Raw genomic sequence first — 23,659 nt, forward strand, 5'->3', positions numbered from 1 at the left:
GAAAAGGAGAGGGAGGCTGAACGGGCCGGGCCCAAGACTTCGGGCTGGGTCTGTTTTTAGCACCGGATTTCCAGGTAGGTGCCGTCGGGTCCAGGGTCCGTGGTCCGGTGGGGGTCGGGTCGACAGGGGTCGTGTCCGGTCCAGGGGGTGGGGGAGCGGTAGTCGAGTCAGGGGGGAGGGGGAGGTGAAGGTCGGGGGGTGGGGGGGTCGGGTCGGGTCCGGTGGGGGGGGGAGCGGGAGTCGAGTCGGGGAGGGGGAGGTGAAGGTCAGGGGTGGAGGGGAAGGTTGAGTCGGGTCCGGTAGGGGGGAGCGGGAGTCGAGTCGGGTCGGGTCCGGTCGGGAGAGGAGCTGGGCGTGGGAGGTGCAGCCTTATCCACGCAGCCCCAGTGAGGCCATTCGGCCAGGGCTAGGGGCTGCGTGCTTCGGGCCCCTCCCACACAGTTTTGGGCACCTGGAGCTACTGCACATGCGCGCCCACTGTAGTGCGCATGTGCAGAGGTCCCGGCACTGTTTTCAGAGCAGGGACCTGGCTCCGCCCCCCACAGCTCGTGCTGCACCGCGCCCAGCTCCAGAGGACCTGCTGAGAGCCGGAGAATAGGTAAGTTTTTTTTTTAGGCACACTTTGTGGCGTGAAAAACGGGCGTCCAGGTCGGGGCTGCGCCGTTCTAGGCGTGGCCTGAAACTTGGGCCCTTGCTTTCTGCCTCCCCCTTCTTCAAATATGGAGCACCATTTGCAATTTTCCAGACCAAGGACATAATTCCTGATTCTAGAGAACTCTGGAAAACTATGACAAACACATCTACAATTTCCTCACTGTTTCTTTTAATATCCGGGGTGGTAACCAGCAGGTCCTGGAGATCTGTCTCTCTTCAGTCACAATATTTACACAGTGACATTTTTTACATGCATTAACTCCAGTAAGTTCTTCTAAATGGATGCAAAGTTTCCATTGCCCAAGCCTGCCATGCCCTTATTATCTATTATAGTCTCGCCTGTATCTGTCTTTATTGGGCCCACATTCCCCTTCAGCTGCTCCCTTTCTCCAAATAAACTGAAACACCCATCAGTGCCTTTGTCACCTCGAGACTTGACTATTCCAACACACTCCTAGCCGACCTCCACATTCAACCCTACGTAAACTAGAGGTGATCCAAAACTCGGCTGTCCGTGTCCGAACTCGCACCAAGTCCCACTCACCCATCACCCCTGAGCTCGCTGACCGACATTAGCTTCCGGTTAAGCAATGCCTCGATTTCAAAATTCTCATCCTTGTTTTCAAATCCCTCCATGGCCTCGCCCCTCCCTATCTCTGTAATCTCCTCCAGCCCCACAACCCCCACCCCCCCGCCCGCCCGAGATATCTGCGCTCCTCTAATTCTGCCCTCTTGAGCATCCCTGATTATAATCGCTCCACCATTGGTGGCCGTGCCTTCTGTTGCCTGGGCCCCAAGCTCTGGAACTCCCTGCCTAAACCTCTCCGCCTTTCTTTCCTCCTTCAAGACAATCCTTAAAACATACCTCTTTGACCAAGCTTTTGATCACCTGCACTAATTTCTGCTTATGCAGCTCGGTGTCAAATTTTATCTCTCATAATACTCCTGTGAAGCCCCTTGGGAAGTTTCACTACATTAAAGGTGCTATATAAATACCAGTTGTTGTTGTTGATAACTTCTGCTGTTTGCTTTGATGATCATCACCAGTTTTTTCTGCATTCCTTTATGCAGCTTTTACTTTCTTTGTATCCCTTTGTTGCTTTATTTCCACGTTGCCTTGCATTTGTGTCAGCCTTTGCTTTTAGTATAATACTGTCTCTTACCTCACAGGAGGGGCCAGCCTACTAATAGCTCACCCAACGCCTGTTCTTCACAAGTGAATCTGAACAATACATCGTGGATGGCTTCTCAGCCTGGAAGAGCAGTTGATCCTATTGGTCTCCACACCCCAGCAGTCACACACACAGACCAGGAGTGGGATAACTGGGCAGTGTGGCTCAGTGTCACATCTTACCGGGTATTTGTCCACTGAACCATGAGAAATCCCAACATATCTCAATTCTTAAACATAAATATCTGACTGCAAAATACCCGACTCACACCACCCGGCCACAATCCCGAAATCAAACTCAGAAATGTGATCATATGAAACCAAAGCCAGGTTGGGTGCCCCCACTCTGGGCATTTACTTACCCACTGCGACACAGAGGGTCAGAGTCACGGCTGTGAGCCTCGGGCCAAACATTTCAAATTAATTATTTTTAAAAGCTGAAATTCCTGTTCATTCACACACTGTACAATATGCTACCGTCGATGTTTCAGAGATAGCTGATTGTCACTGAACTTCCTTACAGGGTTCTCACAGCTCAAGTACAAACCACATAAAGAGGAACGAATAACAAGAGCAAGTGGGCTGTCCTCTGGAAAAACATATTCACACAAAGAAAGACTTGCATTTATATAGCGCCTTTCACGAGCACCAGACGTCTCAAAGCGCTTTACAACCAATGAAGTACTTTTGGAGTGTAGTCACTGTTGTAATGTGGGAAACGGGGCAGCCAATTTGTGCACAGCAAGCTCCCACAAACAGCAATGTGATAATGACCAGATAATCTGTTTTTGTTGTTGATTGAGGGATAAATATTGGCAAGGACACAGGGATAACTTCCCTGCTCTTCTTTGAAATGGTGCCATGGGAGCTTATACATCCACCTGAGAGCAGACAGGGTCGCAGTTTGTCTCATCCGAAAAACAGCACCTCCGACAGTGCAGCACTCCCTCAGCACTGCACTGGAGTGTCAGCCTAGATTTATGTTCTCAAGTTCCTGGAGTGGGACTTGAACCCACAACCTTCTGACTCAGAGGTGAGAGAGCGACCCACTGAGCCACAGCTGAAACTTACAAACAAGCAGCGAAACTAGTTTGTACCAATCGCTTTTGAATGCAGTATTTCCCGTTCGAGTCGAGAAGCACAGTATGGGCCAGGCTGAGTGGACCCGTGGGTCTATTCCTGTATAGAATTTTCAAACGTTCTTAAAATATCACTAGAAATGTAACACTTGAGAAATCCTCTCAACGGAGCTGAAAATCTGCATCCCTTCCGGCACATTCCTGCAGTAACTCCGGTGGACCTTTGGTAAAAAGGCCACAAGTTGGGCCTGGGCCCTGGATACCCAGGTCCTGCCCTTACGTGGGTGAACCTGCTGGGTCTGGTAAGGGGTGAGGCCTCTGCCCGGCCCAAACAGGCCAGCGACGTAGGAGGTGGTGAAGTGAGGGACTCCCAACACTGAGAATTCCGGCATTCCCTGCCTCTCACTCACTGGGCATACCACAGGAGGCCGGAACCAGTGGACCAGACAAAGTGAGGCCAGGAGTACCAGCTTCTTCGAAGGTGAAGGTGGGGCCCGGAGAACAAGGCTGGTCAGGTGTGGTTCAGTGGGTCACTCTCTCACCTCCAGATCAGAAGGTTGTGAGTTCAAGTCCCACTCCGCACACCTCAACACATCATCCAGGATCACACTCCAGTGCAGTACTGAGGGAGTGCTGCGGTGTTGGAGGTGCCATCATTCGATGAGACATTAACCGAGGCCTTGTCTTCCCTCTCAGGTGGATGTAAAATATCCCACGGCACTAACCAAAGAACAGGGGAGTTCTCCCTGGAGTCCTGGCTAAGATTTATCCCTCAACCAACATCACTAAAACTGATTATCTGGTCATTATCACATGCTGCTAGTGGGATCTTGCTGTGCATAAATTGGTTGCTGCGTTTCCGATGTTACAACAGTGACTACACTTGTAAATTACTTCATTGTCGGTAAAGTGTGTTGGGACGTTCTGCGGTTGTGAAAGGTCTGTAGAAATGCAAGTCTATCTTTCTTTCGTTATTGGTTCCTTTCACTGGTAGCTGTGGGTCCCTGATACACCCGCTTCTCTTGCTGCTATTTAGATTACTGCTTCAAAGTAAACCAGCAAACTGGGGCCAGAGGATACAAACAGAAATTAGAGCAAAGTACATTTAAAACTGAGTATCAGAGGGCTAAATGTTTCAACGCTGTACAGGAACACTGGGATTATTCTAACTGAAATAGGACCATGTGACAAGTTAGGATACTCGAGGGATCAGAAGGGACCATTTTGCCTTTTCTCATCCCACAGAGATCTGGGAATAGATACACAAATCTCTAAACATAGCAACACAATTTGATCAGGGCATAAAGAGTGCAAACAAAGTACGAGGGTTCATTTGTAAAAATAGTATTCAAAAAAGTAGGAAGGTTTTGTTAAATTAGTGCAGAACCTTGTTTAGACCACACTTGGAACTATTGTAGCGGTTCTGGTCTCCATACTACAAAAAGGATATTGAACCACTGGAGAAAGTGCAGGAAAGATTTACAAGCACCTTCTCAGAATTCAGAGGGTGCAACTTTGGGGAAAGATTGAGCAGCCAGCGACTCTTTTCTCTGCAAAAGATGAAGAGGAGACCTGATTGAGGTCTTTAAAACCATGAAGGGTTCGATAGGGTGGGTGTGGAGAGATTGTTTCCACCTGTGAGTGAGTCTAGAATAAAGGGACAGAAATAGGTAAGATAGTCACTAACAGATCAAATAAAGAATTTAGGAGGGATCTGTTGACAGAGAGTGGTGAGAATGTGGAACTCGATGCCACACAGAGCAGTTGAAGCTGGTGGCTTGGTGCATCCATGAGGGAGAAGGGATCGAGGGATACTATGGCAGGGTGGGAAGTGGTAAAGAAAGAAAGAGTTGCATTTATATAGCGCCTTTTATGATCACCGGATGTCTCAAAGCGCTTTACAGCCAATGAGGTACTTTTGGAGTGTAGTCACTGTTGTAATGTAGGAAACGCGGCAGCCAATTTGCGCACAGCAAGCTCCCAGCAAGTGATAATAACCAGATAATCTGTTTTTTTTGTTATGTTGATTGAGGGATAATTGGCCAAGACACCGGGGATAACTCCTCTGCTCTTCTTCCAAATAGTGCCATGGGATCTTTTACGTCCATTTGAGAGAGCAGACGGGACCTCGGTTTAACGTCTCATCCGAAAGACGGCACCTCCGACAGTGCACCACACTGGAGTGTCAGCCGAGACTTTTTTGTGCTCAAGTCTCTGGAGTGGAACTTGAACCCACAACCTTCTGACTCAGAGGCGAGAGTGCTACCCACATTTTTTTAATATAATTTATTCAACATTAAAAACATTTACAACATCGTGATCATTCCACTGTATCATACAAATCCTTTCCGTTACTCGCACAGCCGTTCCTCCAACACACAGTAACATCAGAACCTGAAGTTTAATTTGTCTCCCGTAACATATATTAATCTATTGTACTTTAAAAATGATCATAACCAAACCTTCCGAACTCTTTCTAGGATATCCTCATCCCAAAAGGTTTCTTGCAGACAAAACAGGTCAGTGCTTTAAAACACTGCAACAACTGCTGCAATTTCTTCTCCCCCCTCAGTCCGTTCACATTAATCGAGACCAATGTATCATGGCTCCTAATAAAAGTGTGCCTGATAATTCCCATCATTTAATCTCTGGCTCTTCCCTTCTCTCATGCTGCTTCTCAACTTTTGGGGCCGCTGTTGCTTTCTCCTGCAGCCTCCGGCTCTTTTTCACCTCCTGTTTGAACCTTCCCTGCCATTTCAGCCTCTTCCTTACAATCGGTTTAGGCCGAGGAGCTGCCCCTTCTCCCTCCTTCTGCCTCTCACTAACCTTTCCCTTTGCACATAATGGCACCCCACCCCCCACTTCCATATCTCCATCCCCCTGACTCCTCACTCTCGAGCTCTTCTGTAATCTCCCGTCCCTGCTCCCCGTCAGATACATCGGCCCCGAACTTGTGGAAGCTAAGTTCTGCCCAAGTTCCACCCAAAGGACCGCTGAGATACCTGACGGTACTTTGGGCGGGAGTTTGGTGGAAAAGTCCTGGAAAGACCGCTCGGCGGCAATAAAAACATTTACACCATGAATCTGGGCGGCAGTGGGCGGGACCTCCCAATCTCGGCACCAAATGCAATCCTCGGCAAAGTACCGCCGCGGATTGAGTCGGGCCCAGGGAGGGCGAACAGATAAAATTCAAACTTTCCAAAAAATAAAAAAACACTGGAAAGCCTTCAGGGGACCCCATCCACATGAATCGCTGGAAAATAAAAATAAAAGAAGTTTACTAACCTTTTTTTGCAGGATTCGTACTTACTGTTGAGCTTAGACCTGCCTCCACGCGGTGATCCTTCCCCCTGCTGCAGCGGACTCCCGCCTGGACCAAACTGGCAGCTCGGCGGGCGGGAGGACACTGACGTGAGTTGCACACCAGCGGACAGTTCCCAGCGGTCTTCCCTGCCCGCCGGCGGGAGGTCTCCACCAAACTGGCTGGGAGGGGAGACCGCCCATTAAACCCAGTGGCAGCGGGCGGTGAGTGCACCAAGTTCGGGCCATTATCTCCCTTCGACAGTCTTCCTGCTATCGTGGTTTCTCCAACAGTGCCGCTCCCAGCGGCCTCAGCTCCACCACTGACCCTTGCTCCCCGTTTCTTCTCTCTCTGGGACAATGGTGCGTCTTCACCTATCTTGCTCCCTTTTGGCTTCTTTGTCTCCCCACTCGTTGTCCTGCTGCCCCTTTAAGACTCCTGCCTCTTGCACCCTCTCCTTGTCTTGCCCCCTCCTGCTCCCCAGGATATCTGACTCCCCGCCTTTCTTTGGAGTACTTACACTTACCCCGTTCCCACCTCCGCTCTCCCCACGGACACCCGATTCCTTAGGGTGAGCTGAGCCGTATTATGGCTCGACTCTGCCCTTGACCAATGCTGCCCCCCGCTGTCTTTGTCCTTTTCCACCACACTTGGTATGTTTTCCACCATCTCCGTCCTGTTCTCTGCTCCGCAATTTTCTGCCTCTTCTTGTGCTCTTTTCTCATTCCGTTCGCCAGCAGTGTCCTCCGCCTGCTCTGTTCCTCCAGCCACTCCACTCACACCTCCTGCTCATTCTCCCGTCTCCTCGTCACTCAAGGGGCTTCCTTCTGCCTCACACTCAGAGGGTGGGGCCTTTGTGACACACCCCACAGCTCTCTGGCTTGCAGCTCCAAGTAATGTGTCCAGATTCGCCGCAGTTATAGCAGTACAGGTCTGGACAGCTTCTTCCAAGCTGGTCGTGTCCGAGACAATAACAGCAAATCTTCACCTGGTTACCATGCAGTACCCGGAAGTACTGCAGTCCTTCCATTGTCTCAAATTTCATGTTGCAGGGTAATGACATCATCCCCTCTGGGAAGCACACCTTTACATAACGGGTTCCCCCTGCTTCCCGCGTTCCTGGAGAGTATCTCCTCTTTATTGCCGAGCAAATTTTAATGTCCCACGACTCCAACTTTTTTATTAGCACATGGTCCTCAATATAAACCGTCAGGTTTAAGAATGAGACCACCACCTCTTCAGAATACAGCAGAGATACATCCAAGAACTTATCACCAACCTTCAAACTCAGTAAAAGTCTTCCCACCTCCTCTCAGCCACTGACCGTCACCTCGAACCCAACATTGGGCTTTGGTCGGCAGGCAAAGCAGCTTCTCTCACCGCAGTCCTCATGTACTGCCTGGATAATGTCCCAAGCTCGTATCTCCTTATCCTCGCACTGCACCACCACCGTGTTTTCTTTTCCCAATCTCCTGGGGTCCCGGCCCAAATCTTTGGGTCTTTTATTCTCCCTTCCCCCAACATTTTCTCCCCTGATTAAATGCATCCTGGGAACATTGTCCTCTGAGGGGCCCAGCACTCCGGGTCCCTGCACTCCGGGTCCCTCAGCAGACATCTGTTCATGGGCCAAAATGGCCCTAAAACCCAACAGCAACTTTTTACAAACTCACTCCAGCCCCCAGCATTAATCAAACAACCAGCAGTACCTGCTCACTCCTGGCCCCTCCCACCGAGAGAGTGCTACCCACTGAGCCACGGCTGATGGTAATTCGAGTGGGAGGAGCTTGTGTGGTGTATCAACACCGGCGCGGACCCATTGGGCCTCAGGGCTTGTGTGCGTTGTAGATTATGTATAATTCATCCCTAATTCTTCCTACGTTCTTAACATTACCACTTATTATAGGATATCAGATCAGCATTTATAAGAAATATCCTGGTTGGGCATTTTCCTGTTGTGGTATGGCTTCTAAAAATAATTAGACCAATTTTAGCAGAAGAGGTTGTTCGTGGCCCAGTTTTGGATGCAAATCATGTGTATGAAGGACCAAAATCTGTTCCTGTTACGGAAGTGTCATTAAGGAGGCAGTGAAACAGGAAGTTAATTCTAACTAATACATAGAAACATAAAAAATAGGAGCAGTAGTAGGCCATTCAGCCCTTTGAGTCTGCCCTGCCATTCAATATGATCATGGCTGATCCTCTATCTCAACACCATATTCCCGCTTTTTCCTCAGACCCCTTGGTGTCTTTTGTGTCCTGAAATCTATCTGTCTCCCTCTTAAATATACTCAGTGACTTGGTCTCCGCAGCCTTCTGTGGTCGAGAATTCCACAGGTTCACCACCTTCTGAGTGAAAAAATCTCTCCTCATCTCCGTCCTAAATTTCCTACCCCATATCCTGAGACTGTGACCCCTTGTTCTAGACTTCCCAGCCTGGGGAAACATCCTCCCCGTATCCAGTCTATCCAACCCCATCAGAATTTATACGTTTCAATGAGATCCGCTCTTATTCTTCTAAACTCTAGTGAATATCGGCCTAGTCGACCAAATTTCTCCTCATACGACAGTCCTGCCATCCTCGGAATCAGTCTGGTGAACCTTCGCTGCACTCCCTCTATGGCAAGTATATCATTTTAGGTAAGGAGACCAAAACTGCACACAATACTCCAGGTGTGGTCTCACCAAGGTCCTGTATAACTGTAGTAAGACATCCTAGCTCCTGTACTCAAATCCTCTTGCAATGAAGGCCAACATACCATTTGCCTTCCTAACTGCTTGCTGCACCTGCATGTTTGCTTTCAGTGACTGGTGTACAAGGACACCCAGGTCCCTCTGTACATCGACACTTCCCAAGCCATCACCATTTAAATAATACTTTGTCCTTATGTTTTTCCCACTAAAGTGAATAACTTCACATTTATCCACGTTATACTGCATCTGCCATGTGTTTGCCCACTCACTCAACTGATCTAAATCGCCTTGCAGCATCTTTGCATCCTCCTCACAGCTCACAATCCCACCTAGTTTTGTGTTGTCAGCAAACTTGGAAATATTACATTTGGTTCCCTGCAGATTATTTATGGATTGACGGTTTTTGAAAGAGCGGCTTTGTTTGTGGGTTTGATGACGTGTGTACATTTACTTTAAACTGGGGATAACACTCACCACTGCTGATGGTCACTTGGGTGTGCACAGTGACATTTAAGGTTCAATCAGTCTGGTTACAAATGTCACAGATAAGAGAGTGTTGTAGGAAGTAGGCACCTTTAGAATATATCAGAATACTAGGCATTAGGCACCTGCTAGATATATCTAAACGCATATAAGTTTAAAGTGGCCACACATAAAATGGCTGCCCAGGCATGATGGGAAATCAGGTAGTCAAGCTGTGAACTGTTGAATGTTCAATGACCGAGCAATAACCCTGTGAGGCCCACTATAGGAATGCCTTGGATGCAGGATAAGAATAATGAGGAGAGAACCCATCTCCCGTATTCAAGGCCATAAACCAATTAATTCCCCAGGAAGAAAGAGATAAGAGAACCCATCTCCTGTAAACAAGGTTACAAACCAATTATTTCCCCAGGAAGAAAGAGATAAGAGAACCCATCTCCTGTAAACAAGGTTACAAACCAATTATTTCTCCAAGAAGAAAGAACTAGTGAGAGAACCTATATCAATCAGCCCAAGCTGACAAGAGACGAACACATGGTTCCTGAGACATAAGGGGAATTCTATTGGGTTAAAAGAACCTATATGTAATCTATAATCGTTGTGATTGGCTTGTGTCCAGCCGTGATGGGCTGTGTAGCTGTAGTAAACTGTTTGTAACTGTTGTGAAACATATAAAAGTGAATGTAACCCTTTGTTCTGTGGAGAGAAGCCTGGACTCAGTCTTGTGATTTCCTCCCCGCTAGCGTTAATAAAGGCCGCATCAGCATTGGAACCGACTCTGAGTGTTGAGTGATTCTTCTGAGAAAACACTAACGCTAACAGAGAGGACAAGAACAAATGATTTTGAAAGTTCCTCCTTGTTGCTGTGTTTTCACAATTTTACTGGAGAGGAAACTGTGAGGTTGTGATCTGGGCACACTTAGACGCCTTCTTCCACTTCTGTAATATCGCCCGTCTCTGCCCCTGCCCATCTGCTACTGAAACCCTCCCACGTTCCCTACAGACACAACTATTCCAACACTCTCCTGGCCGGCCTCACATCTTCACCCTCCATAAACTTGAACTCATCCAAAACTCTGCTGCCCTTAGCCTAACTCGCACTAGTCCCATTCACCCATCACCCGCTGTGCTCGCTGACCAACATTAGCTCCCAGTCACCAACACCTCAAATTTAAAATTCTCATCCTTGTGTTTAAATCGCTCCGTGGCCTCGCCCGTCCCTTCCTCTGTAACCTACTACAACTCTATAACCCTCCGAGGCCTCTGCGTTCCTCCAAATTTGGCCTCTTGTTCATCCCTCATTCTCTTCCCCCAAACATTGGTGGCCGTGACTTCAGCCATCTAGGCCCTAATCTTCCTTCCCAAACCTCTTCACTTCTCCACCTCTCTCCTCAAGATGCTGCTTAAAGCATAGCTCTTTGACCAAGTGTTTGATCACCTGCCTTCTTTAGTGACTCGGTGTCTAATTCTTGTCTGATTACACTCCTGTGAAGCACCTTGGAACATTTTTCGACATGAAGGCGCTATATAAATGCAAGTTGTTGTTATCTCAGTTTCCAAATTCCAGATATACATTTTTGACAGAGAATCACAATTTATAGGGAGAGAGAGACAGATACAAACACAAAGAATGGGCTGGACCAGCCTCGGAAATATCACTCAAAACTCCACTTATCTGGATGTGTGCAGCTACAACAACACTCAAAGCTCGACACTATCCCAGATTAACCAACGACTCCCTCCACCACCGACACACCGTGTCTGCAGTGAGCACTAACTCACTATCCCAGATTAAACAACGACTCCCTCCACCACCGACACACCGTGTCTGCAGTGAGCACTAACTCACTATCCCAGATTAAACAACGACTCCCTCCACCACCGACACACTGTGTCTGCAGTGAGCACTAACTCACTATCCCAGATTAAACAACGACTCCCTCCACCACCGACACACTGTGTCTGCAGTGAGCACTAACTCACTATCCCAGATTAAACAACGACTCCCTCCACCACCGACACACTGTGTCTGCAGTGAGCACTAACTCACTATCCCAGATTAAACAACGACTCCCTCCACCACCGACACACCGTGTCTGCAGTGAGCACTAACTCACTATCCCAGATTAAACAACGACTCCCTCCACCACCGACACACCGTGTCTGCAGTGAGCACTAACTCACTATCCCAGATTAAACAACGACTCCCTCCACCACCGACACACCGTGTCTGCAGTGAGCACTAACTCACTATCCCAGATTAAACAACGACTCCCTCCACCCCCAGCACACCGTGTCTGCAGTGAGCACTAACTCACTATCCCAGATTAAACAACGACTCCCTCCACCACCGACACACCGTGTCTGCAGTGAGCACTAACTCACTATCCCAGATTAAACAACGACTCCCTCCACCACCGACACACCGTGTCTGCAGTGAGCACTAACTCACTATCCCAGATTAAACAACGACTCCCTCCACCACCCACACACCGTGTCTGCAGTGAGCACTCACTCACTATCCCAGATTAAACAACGACTCCCTCCACCACTGACACACCGTGTCTGCAGTGAGCACTAACTCACTATCCCAGATTAAACAACGACTCCCTCCACCACCGACACACCGTGTCTGCAGTGAGCACTACCTCACTATCCCAGATTAAACAACGACTCCCTCCACCACCGACACATCGTGTCTGCAGTGAGCACTAACTCACTATCGCAGATTAAACAACGACTCCCTCCACCACCGACACACCGTGTCTGCAGTGAGCACTAACTCACTATCCCAGATTAAACAACGACTCCCTCCACCACCGACACACCCTGTCTGCAGTGAGCACTAACTCACTATCCCAGATTAAACAACGATTCCCTCCACCACCGACACACCGTGTCTGCAGTGAGCACTAACTCACTATCCCAGATTAAACAACGACTCCCTCCACCACCGACACACCGTGTCTGCAGTGAGCACTAACTCACTATCCCAGATTAAACAACGACTCCCTCCACCACCGACACACCGTGTCTGCAGTGAGCACTAACTCACTATCCCAGATTAAACAACGACTCCCTCCACCACCGACACACTGTGTCTGCAGTGAGCACTAACTCACTATCCCAGATTAAACAACGACTCCCTCCACCACCGACACACCGTGTCTGCAGTGAGCACTAACTCACTATCCCAGATTAAACAACGACTCCCTCCACCACCGACACACCGTGTCTGCAGTGAGCACTAACTCACTATCCCAGATTAAACAACGACTCCCTCCACCACCGACACACCGTGTCTGCAGTGAGCACTAACTCACTATCCCAGATTAAACAACGACTCCCTCCACCACCCACACACCGTGTCTGCAGTGAGCACTCACTCACTATCCCAGATTAAACAACGACTCCCTCCACCACTGACACACCGTGTCTGCAGTGAGCACTAACTCACTATCCCAGATTAAACAACGACTCCCTCCACCACCGACACACCGTGTCTGCAGTGAGCACTAACTCACTATCCCAGATTAAACAACGACTCCCTCCACCACCGACACATCGTGTCTGCAGTGAGCACTAACTCACTATCGCAGATTAAACAACGACTCCCTCCACCACCGACACACCGTGTCTGCAGTGAGCACTAACTCACTATCCCAGATTAAACAACGACTCCCTCCACCACCGACACACCCTGTCTGCAGTGAGCACTAACTCACTATCCCAGATTAAACAACGATTCCCTCCACCACCGACACACCGTGTCTGCAGTGAGCACTAACTCACTATCCCAGATTAAACAACGACTCCCTCCACCACCGACACACCGTGTCTGCAGTGAGCACTAACTCACTATCCCAGATTAAACAACGACTCCCTCCACCACCGACACACCGTGTCTGCAGTGAGCACTAACTCACTATCCCAGATTAAACAACGACTCCCTCCACCACCGACACACTGTGTCTGCAGTGAGCACTAACTCACTATCCCAGATTAAACAACGACTCCCTCCACCACCGACACACCGTGTCTGCAGTGAGCACTAACTCACTATCCCAGATTAAACAACGACTCCCTCCACCACCGACACACCGTGTCTGCAGTGAGCACTAACTCACTATCCCAGATTAAACAACGACTCCCTCCACCACCGACACACCGTGTCTGCAGTGAGCACTAACTCACTATCCCAGATTAAACAACGACTCCCTCCACCACCGACACACTGTGTCTGCAGTGAGCACTAACTCACTATCCCAGATTAACCAACGACTCCCCCCACCTCCGACACACTGTGTCTGCAGTGAGCACTAACTCACTATCCCAGATTAAACAACGACTCCCTCCACCACCGACACACCGTGTCTGCAGTGAGCACTAACTCACTATCCCAGATTAAACAACGACTCCCTCCACCACCGACACACCGTGTCTGCAGTGAGCACTAACTCACTATCCCAGATTAAACAACAACTCCCTCCACCACCGACACACCGTGTCTGCAGTGAGCACTCACTCACTATCCCAGATTAAACAACGACTCCCTCCACCACCGACACACCATGTCTGCAGTGAGCACTAACTCACTATCCCAGATTAAACAACGACTCCCTCCACCACCGACACACCGTGTCTGCAGTGAGCACTAACTCACTATCCCAGATTAAACAACGACTCCCTCCACCACCGACACACCGTGTCTGCAGTGAGCACTAACTCACTATCCCAGATTAAACAACGACTCCCTCCACCACCAGCACACAGTGTCTGCAGTGAGCACTAACTCACTATCCCAGATTAAACAACGACTCCCTCCACCACCGACACACCGTGTCTGCAGTGAGCACTAACTCACTATCCCAGATTAAACAACGACTCCCTCCACCACCGACACACCGTGTCTGCAGTGAGCACTAACTCACTATCCCAGATTAAACAACGACTCCCTCCACCACCAACACACCGTGTCTGCAGTGAGCACTAACTCACTATCCCAGATTAAACAACGACTCCCTCCACCACTGACACACCGTGTCTGCAGTGAGCACTAACTCACTATCCCAGATTAAACAACGACTCCCTCCACCACCGACACACCGTGTCTGCAGTGAGCACTAACTCACTATCCCAGATTAAACAACGACTCCCTCCACCACCGACACACCGTGTCTGCAGTGAGGATTAACTCACTATCCCAGATTAACCAACGACTCCCTCCACCACCGACACACTGTGTCTGCAGTGAGCACTAACTCACTATCCCAGATTAAACAACGACTCCCTCCACCACCGACACACCGTGTCTGCAGTGAGCACTAACTCACTATCCCAGATTAAACAACGACTCCCTCCACCACCGACACACTGTGTCTGCAGTGAGCACTATCTCACTATCCCAGATTAAACAATGACTCCCTCCACCACCGACACACCGTGTCTGCAGTGAGCACTAACTCACTATCCCAGATTAAACAACGACTCCCTCCACCACTGACACACTGTGTCTGCAGTGAGCACTAACTCACTATCCCAGATTAAACAACGACTCCCTCCACCACCGACACACCGTGTCTGCAGTGAGCACTAACTCACTATCCCAGATTAAACAACGACTCCCTCCACCACCGACACACCGTGTCTGCAGTGAGCACTAACTCACTATCCCAGATTAAACAACGACTCCCTCCACCACCGACACACCGTGTCTGCAGTGAGCACTACCTCACTATCCCAGATTAAACAACGACTCCCTCCACCACCAGCACACTGTGTCTGCAGTGAGCACTAACTCACTATCCCAGATTAAACAACGACTCCCTCCACCACCGACACACTGTGTCTGCAGTGAGCACTAACTCACTATTCCAGATTAAACAACGACTCCCTCCACCACCGACACACCGTGTCTGCAGTGAGCACTAACTCACTATCCCAGATTAAACAACGACTCCCTCCACCACCGACACACCGTGTCTGCAGTGAGCACTAACTCACTATCCCAGATTAAACAACGACTCCCTCCACCACCGACACACCGTGTCTGCAGTGAGCACTAACTCACTATCCCAGATTAAACAACGACTCCCTCCACCACCGACACACCGTGTCTGCAGTGAGCACTAACTCACTATCCCAGATTAAACAACGACTCCCTCCACCACCGACACACCGTGTCTGCAGTGAGCACTAACTCACTATCCCAGATTAAACAACGACTCCCTCCACCACCGACACACTGTGTCTGCAGTGAGCACTAACTCACTATCCCAGATTAAACAACGACTCCCTCCACCACCGACACACCGTGTCTGCAGTGAGCACTAACTCACTATCCCAGATTAAACAACGACTCCCTCCACCACCGACACACCGTGTCTGCAGTGAGCACTAACTCACTATCTCAGATTAAACAATGACTCCCTCCACCACCGACACACCGTGTCTGCAGTGAGCACTAACTCACTATCCCAGATTAAACAACGACTCCCTCCACCACCGACACACCGTGTCTGCAGTGAGCACTAACTCACTATCCCAGATTAAACAACGACTCCCTCCACCACCGACACACCGTGTCTGCAGTGAGCACTAACTCACTATCCCAGATTAAACAACGACTTCCTCCACCACCGACACACCGTGTCTGCAGTGAGCACTAACTCACTATCCCAGATTAAACAACGACTCCCTCCACCACCGACACACCGTGTCTGCAGTGAGCACTAACTCACTATCCCAGATTAAACAACGACTCCCTCCACCACCGACACACCGTGTCTACAGTGAGCACTAACTCACTATCCCAGATTAAACAACGACTCCCTCCACCACCGACACACCGTGTCTGCAGTGAGCACTAACTCACTATCCCAGATTCAACAACGACTCCCTCCACCACCGACACACCGTGTCTGCAGTGAGCACTAACTCACTATCCCAGATTAAACAACGACTCCCTCCACCACCGACACACCGTGTCTGCAGTGAGCACTAACTCACTATCCCAGATTAAACAACGACTCCCTCCACCACCGACACACCATGTCTGCAGTGAGCACTAACTCACTATCTCAGATTAAACAACGACTCCCTCCACCACCGACACACTGTGTCTGCAGTGAGCACTAACTCACTATCCCAGATTAAACAACGACTCCCTCCACCACCGACACACCGTGTCTGCAGTGAGCACTAACTCACTATCCCAGATTAAACAACGACTCCCTCCACCACCGGCACACCGTGTCTGCAGTGAGCACTAACTCACTATCCCAGATTAAACAACGACTCCCTCCACCACCGACACACCGTGTCTGCAGTGAGCACTAACTCACTATCCCAGATTAAACAACGACTCCCTCCACCACCGACACACCGTGTCTGCAGTGAGCACTAACTCACTATCCCAGATTAAACAACGACTCCCTCCACCACCGACACACTGTGTCTGCAGTGAGCACTAACTCACTATCCCAGATTAAACAACGACTCCCTCCACCACCGACACACCGTGTCTGCAGTGAGCACTAACTCACTATCCCAGATTAAACAACGACTCCCTCCACCACCGACACACCGTGTCTGCAGTGAGCACTAACTCACTATCCCAGATTAAACAACGACTCCCTACACCACCGACACACCGTGTCTGCAGTGAGCACTAACTCACTATCCCAGATTAAACAACGACTCCCTCCACCACTGACACACCGTGTCTGCAGTGAGCACTAACTCACTATCCCAGATTAAACAACGACTCCCTCCACCACTGACACACCGTGTCTGCAGTGAGCACTAACTCACTATCCCAGATTAAACAACGACTCCCTCCACCACCGACACACTGTGTCTGCAGTGAGCACTAACTCACTATCCCAGATTAAACAACGACTCCCTCCACCACCGACACACCGTGTCTGCAGTGAGCACTAACTCACTATCCCAGATTAAACAACGACTCCCTCCACCACCGACACACTGTGTCTGCAGTGAGCACTAACTCACTATCCCAGATTAAACAACGTCTCCCTCCACCACCGACACACCGTGTCTGCAGTGAGCACTAACTCACTATCCCAGATTAAACAACGACTCCCTCCACCACCGACACACTGTGTCTGCAGTGAGCACTAACTCACTATCCCAGATTAAACAACGACTCCCTCCACCACCGACACACCGTGTCTGCAGTGAACACTTACTACTGCATGGACTGCAGCAACTCACCAAGGCTTCTTCGGCAGCATTTCCGAATCCCACGAGCTCCACCATCTAGAAGGACTTGGGAACACCACCACTTCCAATTTCTCCAGTCACACACCATCCTGACTTCGATGTATATTCATTGTTGCTGGGTCACAATCCAGGAACTCCCTCCCTAAAAGCACGGTGGGAGTACCTTGAAAAGCAACAACTTGCATTTGCATAGCACCATTAATATAGTAAAATGTCCCAAAGTGCTTCACAGGAGCATTATCAACATTTGACACCGAACCACATAAGGAGATATTAGGACAGGTGACCAAAATCTTGGTCAAACAGGTAGGTTTCAAGGAGTGTCTCAGAGGAGGAGAGAGAGGTAGTGAGGCGGAGGGGTTTAGGGAGGATATTCCAGAGTTTCGGGCCGAGGCACACAGACTACTTCGGTCCAACAAGGCAGCTCACCACGACCTTCTCAAGGGCAACTGGGGATGGGCAATAAATGCAGGGCTTGGCCACGACACACACATTGCAAAGAATGATTTAAAAATCATCGCACAGCATGGCCAGTTGAGTCGGGGGCGGAGCCAGCGTCCTGCACTGGAAACAGGCCAGGACGTCTGCACATGCGCAGTGGAGTATCCGTGCATGTGCAGTAGCTACTCGCCCCCAGCCTCTCGGTGTTCATGCTGCAGCCGCTGTGTGTGTGGGACCCCTAGCCGTGGCTGAGTGGTCTCCCGGTGCGATCGACCTCAGGTTTGAAATTTGATGCACTGTTGTTATTTTTGAACTTTCTTAATGGCTTGCCATTTTCCTGGACTTTTGGATATTTTGAAAAAATTATGTAAATATGTTTTGTCTCTTGTGAATAGTGGTGGCCATTTACCTGGTGCTATTGTGAAAGAAGAACATAAGTGACAGAGGAACACTGAGAGAATATCTTATTTATTGAAGTTGACTTTATTTCGCTAACATGGGCTCAATTTTGGCCCAGTATCACCATTGCAAACAAATAGTTGTTTGAATTAGTTGTGAGATTCGGCCAATGTAATTCATCTATCTTTTACTTCTTTTATTTTTGTAGTTTAAGCTTCCATGAATGCTTCTGTTGTATAGTAAATTAACTTTGTGAAGTTTGTCATATGATGTCCTGTATAGCTGTTTGATCCTATTCACAGTTTTTAGTCAAGTCATTAAGTTCTGTTGGCCTCCGATGTACCCACCTGCGCTGATTTCTTAACTCTCCACAAGTGTTTTCTGAAGTGGTCACAAACGCTGGCCTAAGTAGATTTGGAGTAACTATTAGCTGGCCAAAGTGACCTAAATGGCCAAAACTGGCGTAGGTAGCCCCCTTTTGAGGAAAAAATACTAAACTAAAAAAATCCTAACTAACTCACTTACACTGGCGCAAATTGAATGTGCAAAATGGGGATTTTTAAGATACTCCAGAAAAATCAAGTTGCTCCAAAAGAAACGGAGCAACTCCTGGCCAAAATTGAGCCCATAGTCAGGATATTGAGAAGGGAGGAGAGGCTTATACAAAAGGAAGCGACAGATCGAGAAAGACTCAATCACACCCAACTTTAATCAGTCACCTGTTTTAAAATGCCCATGTTCTGTCCCTTTAGTGACAGCTACGGCTCAGTGGGTACTACACTCACTTCTGAGTTCGAGGTTTGAGGGTTTAAGTCCCACTCCAGGGAATTGAGCACGTAAATCTAGGCTGACACTCCAGGGCTAAGGGAGTGCTGCACTGTTGGAGGTACTGTCTTTCGGATGAGACGTTAAACCGAGGCCCCGTTTGCTCTCTCAGGTGAACGTAAAAGATCCCATGGCACTATTTTGAAGAAGAGCAGTGGTGTTATCCCCGGTGTCCTGGCCAATATTTATCCCTCAATCAACATAACAAAAACAGATTATCTGGTCATTATCACATTGCTGTTTGTGGGAGCTTGCTGTGTGCAAATTGGCTGCCGCGTTTCCCACATTACAACAGTGACTACACTCCAAAAGTACTTCATTGGCTGTAAAGCGCTTTGAGACATCTGGTGGTCCTGAAAGGCGCTATATAAAAGGAGTTTTTCTTTTTCTTTTTCTTTCTACAATGCAGTAAGCTTCCTGTTGGTTACTGTGACACCTCCCTGTACAATTCTCCAAATGCTCAGCTCATGGATATTATTTAAAACTAGGCTGAAATAAATGACCAGTAACCAGGGCATTTGCCATCTACATGGTCACCAGCTTGAAACTATCTTCAGTCGAAGGGAGAAGAGCCACTTTAAAATGAATCGCTATTTGAAGTTAACGAAAGGTTCATGTATATTGCTTTATAAAAAGGGATAAGCCATTTAGGACTGAGATGAGGAGAAACTTCTTCACTCAGAGAGTTGTTAACCTGTGGAATTCCCGACCGCAGAGAGTTGTTGATGCCAGTTCATTGGATATATTCAAGAGGGAGTTAGATATGGCCCTTACAGCTAAAGGGATCAAGGGGTATGGAGAGAAAGCAGGAAAGGGGTACTGAGGTGAATGATCAGCCATGATCTTATTGAATGGTGGAGCAGGCTCGAAGGGCCGAATGGCCTACTCCTGCACCTATTTTGTATGTTTCTATTTGGCACCGGAATGATTTCTTTAAGTGTAAGTCCATAACTGTGTCTCAATACGTGCTAATTTGTGTCTACTGTGTATAAGTGGCCTTGGCTTCTCAAATTGATGAACACCCATGAGTGACTGGCTGGCCCCAGTGTCCAGCTCCATGCGTACAGGGATACCGTTTAATAAAACCCTCATCATCATTGGTGGTGTTCTGGTGTATGAACTGTGAATATTCGCCACATGGACCCGCTGAACCTCGGCGTCCATCGATTTACCCCAAAAGTCATCCTGCCTCAAAGAACCCTCTTCTGGTCCATCTGCCTCATCTTAGTCTGGAAGCAGACTTCCTGCACATTTGAGCTAAGTGGCCTCTGAGATTGCAGTTCCTGCAGACAAACTGTTGAAATCTGCAAGATCTAGCTGAGTGTTTTCTCCCACACCTCCAGCATGAGTTAAAGTTTCCGTTGTTGGGAACAAAGGGACTATGGCCAGGAAGTCCGCACTGACTGTCCCTTTGACTGCTCTTAAGTACCCTATTAGTGGGTATCAATGGCCCCATCCCGGGCCGCATTGTCCACTGTGATGGCATGAATGTCCGTTCAGCCTGCCATTGCCTCTGTTGAAGTCCTACTCTGGGGTCTATTGCTGCCTGGTGACTGCCCCTGCCTGTCTGTGGGGCTCTGAGGCGCATTGATGATGTTGACTCCCTGATCCATCGCCGCGTTAGAGGCAGAATTGCGCGCGTATATTATTTTCGTCTCTTCCTCCCCCACCATGAAAGTTTGAGCCACCAACGCCGCCGCTTCCAAGGTCAAATCATTGATCTCAATTAATTTGCGGAAAATTCCCGCATGACCGATGCCCTCAATAAAGAAGTCCCTTAGCATCTCCCACCTGCAGGCGTCTGTGAACTTACTGAGGCTGGCCAAACAGCGGCGGTCCGCTACGAAGTCCGGTATGCTCTGTCTTTCACGACGTCGGTGGGTGTAGAATCTGTGTCGGGCCATGTGTATGCTACTCGCCGGTTTGAGGTGCTCCCTGATCAATTTGCAAAGTTCTTCAAAGGTTTTGTCCACTGGCTTTTCGGGTGCTAGTAAGTCCTTCATGAGTGCGTAAGTCTTTGGTCCACAGCTGGTCAGGAGATGAGCCCTTCGCTTGTCGGCCGCTGCATCCCCCAGCCATTCTTTCGTAACGAAGCTTTGCTGATGCCTCTCGACAAAATCGTCCCAGTCTTCCCCAACACAGTACTGTTCCTCTGTGCTACCGGTGGCCATTCTCGTCACCAATGTAAAGTCCTTACTCAACAGCATGAAACCATACGAGGCATATTCTGGGGACAAGGTTGCTCTGTGATCTTAGCCCTTTATTCACAGCACTCCAAAGACGATGACCCTGCGTGGGACCTCCCTTTTTATACCTGTGTGATCAGGTAAGCAGTGCCTCCCACAAGTTCACCCCTTGTGGTCAAGGTGCACATCTAGGTTGAGAGTATACAGTAATACAGTGGTGTACATTGTGGTTACATACATGACACTTAGGTCGGCGACAGAACTCGCCACGTTCTGGCCCTCGGAGCGATGGTGCGTGTAAAAGCGATACCTGACCATTAGGATGCTCTCCTTCGGCTTGAGGTGTTCCCGAACCAGAGTGCACAGCTCGGTGTAAGTCTTGTCTGTTGGTTTGACCGCTGCCAGCAGATTTTTGACACGACCATATATCGAAGACCCACATACAGTGAGGAGAATCGCGTTGCATTTGGTCGCCGTCTCAGCCATGTCCAGCTTGTTGGCCACGAAGTACTGGTCAAGACGCTCAACGAAAGCTTCCCAATCATCACCCTCAACAGATCTCTCAAGAATACCAACGGCAGCCATTACCGCGTGAAAGTTCGTGATCTGTAACTCGCGCCAGTTTTATGTTCAGAATAACTCCACAAAACTGTGTTGTAAGCTCAAACCATTGTGACCTCGGTCTCTTTAATGGAACTCCAAAGTGAGGAAGCAGCATGGTGGATTACCTTTTATACCTGCTTGCCCAGGGTGAACAGGTGACCCTTAGGTCTCCCACAGGTGTGCCCCCTGGTGGCAAGTCTTACTCATTGGTGAGGTTTGTATATATAACAATGTTCCTAACTTGTTTCTCCTGGTATTTGAACAATTTGCTTTCGCACATTACTTCAGAATCTTATAAAGTTCAACAGATCAAGCTGAAGTTTTCTGTTTTGCAAAGGAAACAATCAAAGCTTCCTTAACTTTTCATAATTTAAATATCCTGGCACCTTGAATAACATGCAGGCATCCTGATTTCCAGGTTAAACTATTGTCTCCCCTTCCATCTGAAAGTCTTGAATGAGCTCGCTACCCCCGTCCTTCACTCTGCTGCTCTCCCCTCTCTCGCTGCTCTCCCCCTCCCTAGCTACTCTCCCCCTCGCGACACCCCTCCCTCCCTACTCTCCCATTCCCTCCCTCCCTCCTCCCCTGCTCCCACTCCCTCCCACCTTCGTTCTCCACCCACGCCCTCTCCCTCACTCGCTTCTCTCCCCCTCCCTCCCTACTCCCCCATCGCTCCCTCACTGCTTCCCACCTCACTCACTGCTCCTCCTCCCTCGCTACTCCCCCATCACTGCTCCCCCTCCCTCCCTGCTACCTTCACACTCTTCCCTTCCCTTCCTCACTGCTCTCCCACCTCACTCGCTGTTCTCCCTCCTTACTCCCCCCATCGCTGCTCCCACTCCCCCTTCCTCCCTGCTCCCCTTCCTCCCTCGCTCTTCTCCCCCTCCCTCCCTGCTCCCTCCCACCTTCACTTTCCCCCCTCCCACCTTCGCTCTCCCCCCTCCCAGTCTCCCCCTCACTCTCCCCCGCCTCACTCACTGCTCTCCCCCTCCCATGCTCTCTCCCTCACTGCTCCTCCACCTTACTCGCTGCTCCCCCTCTCTCGCTACTCCCCCATCACTGCTCCCACTCCCTCCCTCATTGCTCCCCATCCCTCCCTCCCTCACTGCTCTTCCCCTCCCTCTCTGCTCCCACTCCCCCCTCCCTCAGTCTCCCACTCCCACCCTCGCTCTCACCCTCCCTTCCTTGCCACATTCCCTCTCACCCTCCCTCACTCTCTGCCCCCTCCTTCCCACATTCCCTCCCTCACTCACTGCCCCTCCTTCCCACATTCCCTCCCTCACTCACTGCCCCCTCCTTCCCACATTCCCTCCCTCACTCACTGCCCCCTCCTTCCCACATTCCCTCCCTCACTCGCTGCCCCCTCCTTCCCACATTCCCTCCCTCACTCACTGCCCCCTCCTTCCCACATTCCCTCCCTCACTCACTGCCCCCTCCTTCCCACGTTTCCTCCCTCACTCGCCGCCCCCTCCTTCCCACATTCCCTCCCTCACTCGCTGCCCCCTCCTTCCCACATTCCCTCCCTCACTCACTGCCCCCTCCTTCCCACGTTTCCTCCCTCACTCTCTGCCCCCTCCTTCCC

The 23,659-nt window shown here is 49.6% G+C and overlaps 1 protein-coding gene and 1 pseudogene across 1 annotated transcript in view; both read right to left on the bottom strand.

The window, feature by feature from the left end:
* LOC139245688 (uncharacterized) overlaps positions 1-21,960 on the bottom strand; it is a 193,784-nt gene extending 171,824 nt beyond the window's left edge. The window contains exons 1-2 of the mRNA XM_070871249.1: positions 21,713-21,960; positions 6,215-6,387 (exon numbers count right to left, since the gene is read on the bottom strand). Coding sequence (XP_070727350.1) covers positions 6,215-6,387; positions 21,713-21,960 — 421 coding nt within the window. The remainder of the gene's footprint in view (positions 1-6,214; positions 6,388-21,712) is intronic.
* Positions 1-23,659, bottom strand: part of LOC139245689 (uncharacterized) — a 304,862-nt pseudogene that overhangs the window by 100,812 nt on the left and 180,391 nt on the right.

The sequence above is a fragment of the Pristiophorus japonicus genome, unplaced genomic scaffold, assembly GCF_044704955.1.
Source record: "Pristiophorus japonicus isolate sPriJap1 unplaced genomic scaffold, sPriJap1.hap1 HAP1_SCAFFOLD_231, whole genome shotgun sequence".
In the NCBI taxonomy this organism is placed as follows: Eukaryota; Metazoa; Chordata; class Chondrichthyes; family Pristiophoridae; genus Pristiophorus; species Pristiophorus japonicus.